The 12353-nt window shown below is 45.3% G+C and overlaps 1 protein-coding gene across 1 annotated transcript; it reads left to right on the top strand.

Moving 5' to 3' along the window:
• The first annotated feature begins 1279 nt into the window (after positions 1-1279).
• Positions 1280-9128, top strand: LOC106821537 (ubiquitin-conjugating enzyme E2 S-like). Its single transcript, XM_014826391.1, has 3 exons — positions 1280-1347; positions 6621-6811; positions 7661-9128. The coding sequence occupies exons 1-3, from the start codon at positions 1308-1310 to the stop codon at positions 7925-7927; spliced, it is 498 nt and encodes a 165-aa protein (XP_014681877.1). The 5' UTR covers positions 1280-1307; the 3' UTR covers positions 7928-9128.
• Positions 9129-12353: the final 3225 nt, after the last annotated feature.

Raw genomic sequence — 12353 nt, 5'->3', positions numbered from 1 at the left:
CGTAAGTACTCCAGCGCATCGCCTGCGCACTGATGGTTACAAGAAGCCAGTGACTGTTACTGATTTCATTTGGTATATCACATGTGTTATTTTCTTTGGCCGATACTTGGCAATAAGGCAACTACGTGTAGCTGCCAGCCCAAGGTTTGAAACGTATTCTAACCCTAGCCAATACCGTTTCTTGGAGCTATAGAGATCCCTTACCTAATCTAGAAACTAGTTATGGCAATAAAATGAGGATTACACTTTGGTACAGGTGCTCGAATAAGCGCGGAGAAGGGGCAAGGGCAATTTTAGGGCATGGGAGAAATCGCCTTGAATTTTTCTGCTTAAAATAGAAGACGGCACCAAGGAACTCTTCAAAAATTTAGAAGGGCACCAAGGCCACTTATTGTAACAATAAAATAAAAATATAACAAATTAGTACATCAACATCAGTCTTTGCTTTTAATGGTACAAAAACAATATTGCCCCCATGTAAGCTTAACACCGTCAACACATACCGACCCATGTACCCACCTCTGCTAATGGAAGTTACAGTAACAAGACATTTTACATGCCCGCTATTCAGGAGCAAATAATTATCCGGATGCTTGTTATTATTCCCTCGCTGCGACTATCGGTTTTTAGCTCATCATTGACAACTTTACAGGCCACGCACGCGCACGTGTTATGTTGATTACTAAAACGAAACTAGGGGCCAGTAGATTAAGGGCACGACAGGCAATTACACAACGGGCAAGGCAGGTGACTGCCGACGGTCTGGTGGATTTTCAGGGCAGTCGCGATTGATAGGGGCACGACGGCCATTGGCCCGTTCGGTCGGCCGTCGGATTAATTCGAGCCCTGCTTTGGTATGGTGGCCACAGTAGAACAATGAATTATTTACCCTAACAATTTTTATAATCATGAAGCTATTCTAGAGCCCATGTAGCTTCCAATGAGTAAATGTGGCAATATTTTTAAACTACCAGATTTACAATATCTCGTAGTTCGTAGGCACTACCAGACAAGAATGTTAATTTTTTGGAGCCTGATTATTACTATACCACCTATATGATAGGATTAATTTGTAATATATTGATCCGCTAGCTTTAAATGACTGTCACAAATTTATTCGCGATATGACTTTATTACATCTAGTCTGTACGATATTAACAATTGTATTCTCCAAAACCCTTATAGAGTCCCAAAAATGCTTCGAAAATGTTATCACACAATGTCATCAGACAGAATTCAACAGGGCGAGCTGTCAGAGCTGATGTGTCACAAGCCCTGCAAGGCATTACGATCTATCCAAACGAGGAATGATGTTACCGACATTCAAGCGATCATCGACAGGACCAGGTGTGTTGCAAATTTTACAAAGTTTTGAAAATAACAACCTGGTCAGGGTTAGACACAACCATTTTAGTTCATTTAGGTCCACAGGACTAGTAATACAAAAAATGTACTAGTCCTTCCAAGATTCTACTATGTCCTGCCTAAGGACTCTTTACTAGGCGTCAGAGCGGACGAGCATTGTTATTTGCCATAGGTGGGGTTAGGAGGGTGGAGCCCCTCTTCTGCTAGTGGTACAAGGGGCGTCTCTCCCAAGGGTAACAAAGTTGTTGTCCCCCAGAAAGGTTTTTGTAAAAAAGGACTGCCAACTTTGCTATTAAATACATGTTAACTTGATATGGATCATAAAACTTAAATTAAATAAAATTTTAATTCGAAAATATAATGTCGGCCTCCTTTGACGAGGAATCTGTGGATCCGTCACTTATCACAGCAAGAAATTTGGCCTTCATTTATAAGCCTACAAACGTTTTCCGGCGTTGTATCGGGCTATCGCCGTAAGCAACCTCTGGCAGGCCTTGTCCGGTGAGGTAAGTGCTGCCGACATCTAAACCCATGTGGTGTTTGGCCTTGCTCAAGCTAAGCACAGCTTTGACGTCATCGTTGTAGGGCCTGCCGTTTTTTCCAATAGCATGTGCATTTCTAATGGCGGTTCAGTATGTTCTAATTGGTGGTAATGTCCGGTATCATCGCTTAAACAATGGCCGTCTAGTTACGAGGCGAAAACCGTAAATGACGAGAAAACCGTAAATCAGAGTCGCAAAGTAGCAGACTGCTGAAAAAACATCTGGGACGGAAGCTGATTCTGCACGTACACTGTACACGTACGTATTGCACGTACACGTGGGTGCTGTCGGCGTGGCGTAGCCGCACGGTACACGCACTTGTGCACGTCACACGTGTGTGCCGTGCGTGGGGTTGTGTGCTCGTACGCTGCACGTACACGTGCAGTGCGTGCTATGTGCCGACACGTCGTGTGCGTTGCGTCCGTGCTGTACTGCTTGCACGATTACACGTGCACGTGGTGTGCGTTGTGCACGTACACACGTAGCGGTAGTTTGCGTGCGCGGCATGGGCACGTACACGTGGCGCATCCCTTTCCGTGCATCGCCGTGCGTGCGTAGGCACGTACACGGTGCGTGGCTGTGCATAGGAACACGTAACGTGTGTTGTGTGCGTGCTAAACGTTGCGCGCGTATCGTGTGTGGGATGTGTGTGTGTGTGTAGTGCTGGCGTGTGCACGTACACGTGGCCGTGCGTGTTGCACGTACCTGTGCCTGCGTGAGCCGTGTGCAATGATACACGTGCTCCGCGTACGAGGGCACGTACACGTATGTGCTTGTGGGTGCGTGCTGCACGTACCACGTGACGGCTGTGCGTGGGCACGCACACGGTTGTGTGCGTGCGTCGTGCCAACGTAACTACGTGGCGTGCTGTGCGTGTGCACGTACACGCGTTGGGCGCTGGGTGCGTGTGCACGTCACGCGTGCGTCGGGTGCGTGTGCACAGTAGGCGTCGCGTGCGTATCGTTGTCGTGCCGTGCGTGTGCAACGCACGCAAACTCCTTTTCGATCTATATTCATAGACACGCTGGCCATCTAATTTCTCCTCCTGCGACTTTACGTTTGGGAGTGTAGTAGGCGCGGGCACCTGTCCAAATACTTCACACATAACAACCTTGACGGACTTGCGGCCCCGCGTTTTTGCGCACAGCTCGCCGGCGAAGCCGCGCCCAACGCGAATTACGCCGCCCCCTTTTTAGTCACTTATAGAGATATCTGAGACAGGGGTCTGAAACCGCCACTACGCGAAAAACCTTGGGCGCAATCCAACCGACATTTCCGCATGGACGGCAGGATGGCCATCTCCAAACGGCCCTAAACTTTTTTTGGGGTGGCGCGCCTTCATGGCCTAAGACGTAGCTGATCCTACAAGAAACCTCAAGAACATGCTGTCAATCAGCGATGACAACGCTCGCTCGTTGGCCGCTACGCCTGTGACAGGCGCACTACTGCCGAGTATAGAGTTTTGTCTATCACAGAGCTTTTTACAGAAGTGTCGTGACGGGCGCTCCAACGGGGTGGCGCGGGTCTACATGCTATCGCAAATCGATGCGTCGCCGCCGTACGGCGCCTGGCTGGTACGTCGCATGTTTGAGCGACCTCCTGACCGCGCGCCCATGCCCTGTCGTGCACGGCACGTCGTGCGAGCACCTACGCTGGCCGTGGCCGGCGGCGAAATGTTTTTCCCAAACGAGGATAGATGGCGCTTCTGATGGCATGGAACTTGGCATAGATGTCAGCCTCCATGACTATTGTAGCCAAACCCCATTATCTACCAAAAACTTTCCCGGAACGTTCTGTAAGTGAGGTTAAAGTAGTTTTATAGTATGTTTTCCTTTAAAACCCATGGTTTCATGTGAATATGTAAACCAAATATCATGCTGTTTCTTGACTGATTTGCTTTGACTGACAGAAAACCTTCAAGCAAGAGAACAAACGCCGTTGGTTGTAAATGTTGTGTTTGTGTTTATGACGCCGCTAGAATAAGTATAAGTGTTCTGATGTATTTCCATGATCAAGACAACATATTTTACTCATTTTAATAACATATAATACTTACTATAATTGCACTTCTTTGTGGAATGTGGTTATTTCAGCTTAATCTTAAGTTACTGAGGAGGATCTATGCTTTATACTTATAAGTTAAGCTGGCCGAATTTCTGTTTATGCTTCGGCCGTGGTCCGATTAGTTTTGGACTGTTCAAGCTGAACCTCAGGGTTAAACACTAGGAGACTACGGACTACTCACGTAAATAGTAACTACTTACTACTAGCGTCAACGCGAGTACGATCTGAGTACTATAGCTCTAGTACTGTCGTAGCCTAGTTACTATAAGTACCGGTACGTAGCTCTAGTAACTGGTCGTAGCCGGCTATTGCTCCTTCCCTCGATCCTGCCGCGAAGCCACTACCGAGTGTGTGTAATACGTACGTAGTAAATACCTTACGAGAGACCCAATGACCTCTCATAACTTTAAGAATTGAGATGAAAAATAACACATTTGCCGACAAGAAATTGCAATTATAGTTGATATTAATGTTATATAATGAGGAAAAGGATCATGTTTTTTCATGCGAAAATACATCTAGAAAACGTACTATCATAGGCGTCATCAAACGCCAAACAAAATCTTATAGCAAAATGGGCGTTTAGTTCTCTTTGTGTAAGAAGCAAGAGCAATTCGAAGGGCAACCCAATCAGAAGGGCGACTATTACGGTTTGTGATGATTATACCCGGGTTTTGAGGGAAAAAACAGTTTCGCTGGCCGGCGAATATCTTCGCGAGCACGGCTGGTGGCGTGGCCGTGGCCAGTATTTACACGTAGGCTAATGCTGTAGATACTGCTGGCGAAACGATAGCCATCAGCAAGAATACTTCGCCGGCCCTGCCGGGCGCAGCGCGCACAAAAGCAAGCAGCGCGTCATAAGGGTCTAATGTCCCAGCAGGTACTGGCCGCGAACGTAACTCCTGGTACCGTCCGGTATTACGCGGAACGTACCCTGGTCAGCTATTTGATATCGGTTAGGGTTAGGATTAGGGTTAGGGTTCGGGTTCGGGTTAGATAGGCGTAGACGACTCTAGACTTGTTAGTGAGAGTAGGCCGAGGTACGGTCCGGGGCCATATTAGAATAGTGCCAGGGTAGCGTTCCGGTATAGCCCGGACCGTACCCCAGGGTAATCGTTCCGGCAGTACCGGCCGGGGGACATAGGACCCTACTCAGCGCAAGCAGCCAACAGCAAAATGCCCGCTGCAGCCGAGCCGGTGTAGGTTGACGAAACTTGCGCGATGTTACGCTTCCCGCTATACGGATTTGCGCGCCCGCCCTCCTTCGGCGCGCGAATTCGTATAGCGGGCAGCGCGAAATGCTACATACAACACACCGCGGTCGCGTGCGCCCAGTCCCGCGGAAGTGCGCGGTTTAACCGCTCTTGGCGGTCGGGGAACAACGCATCTTTTGCGCAACGCCATCTTGTACCCGGTCTCTCTGGATGTTAGTATATTATACTATTGGATAAGGATGTGCCTACTATTAGCTTCACTACTATTTGTATGGACTGCTTCAAGTAACACACGCATGCGATGTGGTTGCGATCATGTGGTTGCAAATACCTCCCTATGAGAGCCTATAACTGTGTCTAGCGTATAATGCGTCATTTCTACAATCAGACCGTTTGTTCTATGTCAACAGCTACTGTCAAGCTTGGTAGACTGGGTTCGTGGCCCCCTTGTTTAACAATGTTTGTACTGCCGTAGGGTCTAGCAGCATGCTTAGAGCGTGCTAGCGTCTACTCTACTTGGACTAGGGCATCTAACAGGGAAAACTTGTTAATTTGGACGAGTTATATATAGCTCTTTGGATCTTGGATGAGAGACGCTGCCGCCGGTAAAATCGATGGGAAATTGGGACGGTGAGGGACGGGGAAAATATAACTAGTCTCGCCGGACTAACTGCTATGGGAATCTACTAGTCCTTCTGATTTTTTACTAGTCTCGGACTAACGGACTAGCGTTAGTGTCGAACCCTGCTGGTTTAGATGCACTGCAGAACAATAGTCGTTTGAAATATATAACATGTGGATGCAGGGTTCTCCCCAGGAATGTCAGAAAGCATGTCGTTTATACACAGCTGGGGAGAGTCTGGGAGGGGGTTGTAACAGTTGGAGCCAATTACGCATGCCATAAGTGGCCCCAATACACAGGTACTCTTATTCAGTTACAGTTCAGCTTAGAGACATATATACTACATTCGTCTGTAAAAACAGCATGACTGTGTTATGATTGTCAAAAGTAAACACAGCTAGAACTAGACAGAGGGCACTCACGGAGAGTGCATACCTCTGCCAGCGACATCTGCTCGCTCGCTCGTAGCAGCCGCTCGTTGCTGCTGCTCGCTCACATGTACACGGTCGCTGCACTGGCTGGCTCGCTGACGCGCTAATATCGATCGCGCGAACACACTAACACACGAACACACTACACGAGAGCGATCACATAACCTCCTCCACTCCGTGGGCGGAGGTAAATATATGAAAGCATGTCTAATTATATGATGGAAGTTGATGGGAAAACATGACTCAGTCCCATACATTGCAGGTTCTCGTATTACTGTCATTTTTCTCTGGATTGCATTGCGCAACATCACTGTATATTAAATCAAAGCAAGCCATCATATTTCAGTTTAAATGTGCTTACAATCTTTCTTACCTCTTTCAGTTGGAACACCGTATGCAGGTGGCTATTTCAGAGTAAAACTCTCTCTCGGCAAAGATTTTCCTCAAGTCCCTCCGCGGGGCTTCTTTCTCACAAAAATTTTCCATCCAAACGTGGCGAAAAATGGCGAGATATGTGTGAATACCTTGAAGAAAGACTGGAAGGCTGAACTAGGCATTAAGCACATCTTGTTGGTGAGTAGTTTGCACGTGTGCACAGTGCACACATAATTGCTTGAAATTTAAACTAGATTTTTATTAGAGAGAGAGTTATTATTACCAGAGTTTTCCAGTGTTTTCACCACTTTCATGATACCTACCGTTATTGCTTGAGTAACAGCAATTGTCTAGAGTAACGATAAAATGTCTTAGAACCCTTGTATTCACCAAGACATGCAATTTTTGAACTAGTTTGGTAAACAATCTTGCTGTAATCTTGAAACTAGAGCCGGTAGCCTTGGACTAGCTAAGAGCGCCGCCGCCTATCTGCCATAGACATACAGTCTCTCTCAAATGCAGTTGTGTTCAGTTAATCACCGACAATTTACAAGTTTACCAATTCTGCCATTATAGCGACACGTTAAAATGCATTGCTGTTACAATGTGTTCATATCCAATTTTCTATATGCTATAATTGCTTAAAATTTGAGTGTTTTTAATGCTGGTGTAATCAGTGATATATCCGCTGTGAGGTGAGAGTATATTTCGCTATATTTTTGGGGGATTGGGGGTTTTTGAGCAAAACTCGTAATAATAACTTTAGCTTCAGATAATCTCTATCTAACATCATAGACTTCTGCCATACTTTTTTGCTATTATGTGTAAGGGTCATACAGGGTTCGAAATTAACAGTAGCGCGCTGGTATGAAACTACCGCATACATGTGTGGTATGGTAGATAATGAATGTGCCGATGGCCCGATACCTAAATGTATGAAATGTGAAAATACCAGGATGCATTGCTGATGCTAAAAGTTATTGAAATCCAAGTTTCTGCAATTTATGGCGGGTTTGAAATGATTATCCGGTCACGTTTCTATTGCAGACCATAAAATGCCTGCTTATCGTGCCGAACCCGGAGTCCGCGCTCAACGAGGAGGCTGGTAAGCTACTGTTAGAGCACTACGATGAGTACTGCAAGCGTGCGAAGATGATGACAGAGATTCACGCAACATCACGGCCACGCTCGTCGAAGGAGGGCCTCGAGGAGGCGCCCTCGGAGGGGCCGATGGCGAAGAAACACGCGGGAGACAAGAAGCTAGGCGATAAGAAGAAGCAGAAGGACAAGAAGAGAACGCTGAAGAGATTGTGATGCCACCAAGCGAGAGTATAACCGAGCGATATACTCTCTGTGTGTGGAACTGGGTGTTGTGTCATGCTAAATACTAGAAGCGTTTCCGAATCAGTTTCGTTGTCGGTGCGCGTGTGAGTTTTTACGCCTAGACATCGCTAACGCCGGCAGAGTTCTGGTTTAACTGTCTTTCCATATATCGACCTGCTTGTGTACATAAATATTTTTAACAGCAGAAGGGCAGGACGGGCAGAAGTTCTTGAGCGGGGCGTGAGAGGGAATGAAAATTGACTAGTATTTATTCTATGTACATTGAAGCGGGAGAATTCCTGTCTCGTTCATGACTGCTTGTATATCGGCTGCTGATTCTGGGCTGATGTGTTTGTTGCCTTTTGGGCAATCTTATCTTTGTTGTCAAGTAATAATTTAGACTTCCAGGGCTTGGTCTTGTGTTGGTGCTTACATTGCTAGCAATGTAAGAATGTTCACATTTTATCCTATTGCAGTTACTCTCTGATTCTGTCTATTCCAAGTAGATATAAAGTTACAGACAGTTATTTTAATTCCCGATTACACCTACATCATTGTTGAGTGTATGCGTGAATGTAAAGGAGTTTAACTAAAGCAGTGGTGTCTGTTAGTGTTACTAACGATGGATGCCCTACAAACAAAATGAAAGAATTATTAATGGCATGTACTTTATCATCTCTATAGATATTTTGCTGCATGCATTTAACTGTTAGTATTAGTGTGGGCCAAGGCAATACGATGAAGAAAAGTTGTGGGATGTGGGAATAATCTTTTATCTAACCACGAATGATAGCGTGACGGCTACTCGTAGTACAACTTTAAATTGGAAGCGACTTCTCATGCAAATTGTGGTGATTGATACGCGTAAGACGTCGTAAATATACATGCCTGCTTTACTTGCAATTAATTGTGCGGTGGCCAGCTTTGGCTGCACCTACAGGGACAATGGGCTTCATCTGTGCGTATACTCTCTTTCCGTGTTGTTTACATTCTGCCTTGGTATGTATTATCAAAAGTAGATCATAGGGAATATTCCCTATTATCTACTTCTGGTATTATCCAGGTTACTGTACGATGTTGCCTTCTCGAACTCTCCTTGTAGGTCAAACAATTGGAGTGAAAGTTTAACTTTTACCATGGTGTCTGCTGTGTATTGTAATTTGTAATAAAACCTGTATAGCGAAAAAGTACAGTTCTTCTATTATCTTTTTATTTGCATCTAATTTACATGTTTATGTACAATGTTTTAGCCTGAAGACATGCAGGGTTCGTAGCGGGTCTTCCAAAGTCTTATAAGTACTTATTTTGCCAAAAATAAAATAAGGGCCCTTATTAGTACTTATTTTTGGTGAAATCTTAGAAAAGTACTTAATAGTCCTTATTTTTTGCCAAAGGACCATTTTTCAACATTTTCTGTGTTGAATTTCGGTGACATCTGCTGTGCAATTGTGTATATAAATATTATTAGTGTACTTTAATAGTCGGTGATCTATCAGAAATCGCGTAAAAAAAAGTCTTATTTTGGCCTCCAGAAAGGGTCTTATAAGTCCTTATTTCAACATGTGTCTTACTACTATGAACCCTGACATGGTGAATTGTCGAAAGTGTTGTATCTGGTTTATACTGCCTAACATGTCACAGCATCTAGTATCACTGATATTTCCAGAGTAGTTGAGAGATAAATAATCATCTTATATGACATATATATATGTCCAGAGTAGGTGAAAAGCAGAACTTCAATACCGATGTAATCTTTTTATTAATAATATATTACTCACTAGATGGCGGGAGGGATTAATTTGTTTTAACCACTTCAATACCAATGTAATCTTTTTATTGACAATTCTACTCACTAGATGGCGGAAGGGACTCATATTTTAGCACCCTATATTCATTAGATCAAGATTAGATAGACATGCAAGCAGACAGGTAAATATGCAATTTCATGACAATAATTAAGTGAAGGCCGCATACAGTAAGCCGGCGCTGAACAGAGCTAATGTGGAGCCCCGGAGGAGTAGCACCTCATGGGTGCAATATCAAAATGTAATCAATCATAGGCGTTCGTGGTTCTGGTATTACATTCTGTATTGTATTCTGGTATTCAACTATCGCAGAACGATTAAGCTGACAAGCTCCCCACTCTCCTGTCCGTATAATATTATATAGTCCTTTGCTTGCACACATCGAGCTTTTTTTCTGACAAAACATCAATATTTTAAACCTCGATATTTGTACCAGCACTCGCAAAATCTATGCTGCATGCATGCGAAATGCCAACGTTGTTTTTTTTGTTGCAATTTTGCTTATCAAAGACCATTATAGCTACCTGCCTCAACAGTCTAACGTGGCATCAGGGATTAGAGAGATCTCCTTCTCTCACTCTTTCTCGCCTTGCTAATACAGCTGTTTTACTATTCATTTTCTTAATAAACGCATGGGTCCGAATTGCTAACGTTCACCGTATTCCGCGACTCACCGACAACAAAGCAGCCAGTGAATTACATATTATTATATTAAGTGAATTATATTATAGTGTGTTATTAACGGCATTGTATCACACACACACTCACACACATGATGACACAGCCACATATTGCACTAACCACTAAAGCATGTGCAATCATGTCGATAAAATTTCGGGAAATATTCGCGCAACTGTCATTCACAGATCCGACACTATTGGACAGTCTAGTGATCTATATATAATAACATAACAATATCTTATCAAGAATGTCATAATATCAAGAGCGTATAAAGAAGACCCTTCTTTATACGCTCTTGATAATATAGATATGACCATATTATGATAGACATGTAGATATAGATGTAGACATGTAGATATGTAGACATCGATTATGTGTAGATATGTGTCTATGTGATGACACTCATTATGTTATTATATACACCTCAGTGTGACAGACACCATAGCGGGGGGGGGGGGGGAGACGACATATAAAGAGCCCAAAAATTCGCCAGAGATGCATGTGTCGAACAGATGAATCCCAGCTGACGGAAAAAAATTTGCCGTCTCGTGTCTCGCTTGCCTGTAAAAATTTCTGTTCCGCTCTGTTGGATCGCACATGTTGTGAACTCACATCGTCTGCTACATATTGCCTATGTCATCGTCGACACAGACGGCGCTCGCCTGCTGCTCTACTGCCATATCTGTCACATTATCTGTCACATATCTGTCATATCTGTCACATCGCGCTTGAGAACAGCCGCTCACTACATTCGCTTGTGTCCATGGCATGATGGCATGTATACTATTAGCAGCTGGATCACGTCTCTGCCAAGCTTCCCACGCGGACAGAGGAAGCAGGGCGGTGTAGAAAGCAAACAAGGGAGAGATAGATGGAGATAGAAAGAGAGGGAGAACGAGAGGGAGAGAGAAAGAGAGATGGAAAGGAGGGGCTAAGATGACAGCGCGTGTGTGCGTACGCATGTGTGTGTGTGGTCATGGCATGATGGCATGTATACTATTAGCAGCTGGATCACGTCTCTGCCAAGCTTCCCGTGCACGCGGACAGAGGAAGCAGGGCGGTGTAGAAAGCAAACAAGGGAGAGATAGATGGAGATAGAAAGAGAGGGAGAACGAGAGCGAGAGAGAAAGAGAGATGGAAAGGAGGGGCTAAGATGACAGCGCGTGTGTGCGTACGCATGTGTGTGTGTGGGTGTGTGTGTGTGCGTGCGTGCGTGCGTGCGCGCGCGTGTGCGTGCGTGCGTGCGTGCGTGCGTGCGCGCGCGTGTGCGTGCGTGCGTGCGTGCGACATCACATGCTAGTCTACAGCATCACTGCTAGTCCAGATCCATCCCACTGCTAGTCACACATCACTGCCTTAGTCAGACATCCACTGCTAGTCAAGACATAACTGCTAGTCCCAGAACATCAGCTGCTAGTCAGCCCATCACTGGTAGTCAGCCACATCACTGCTAGTCAGCCCATCACTGCTAGTTCAGGCCCATCACTGCTAGTCAGACATCATGCTAGTCAGACATCAACTGGGCTAAGTCAGGCCACATCACCGTCAGGCTAGTCACCATACACTCGCTAGCCCATCAACTAGCCTAGTGAGGACCGATCCACGTAGCTAGTTAGCATCACTTGCTAGTCAATCCATCACTGAGCTAGTCAGACATTCACTGCTATCACATCACTCGCTAGTCAGGCCCCATCCAACTGCATAAGTTCAGGCCATGACACTGCTAGTCAGACATCCACCTGGCTAGTCCAGCCATCCACTCGCTAGTCAGCCATACACTGGGCTCAGTGAAAAAAAAACACAGACCTCCACTGGCTAGTCAGACAATCCACTGCACTTAGTCCCACCCATGCACTGCATAGTCAGCATACACTGCTAGTCAAGCGCATCACTGCTAGTCAGGCCATGCACTGCTCAGTTAGCCATCACTG

The sequence above is a fragment of the Priapulus caudatus genome, unplaced genomic scaffold (assembly GCF_000485595.1).
Source record: "Priapulus caudatus unplaced genomic scaffold, Priapulus_caudatus-5.0.1 Scaffold76, whole genome shotgun sequence".
Taxonomy (NCBI): Eukaryota; Metazoa; Priapulida; class Priapulimorpha; order Priapulimorphida; family Priapulidae; genus Priapulus; species Priapulus caudatus.
This window is presented reverse-complemented; position numbering and strand designations above follow the sequence as displayed.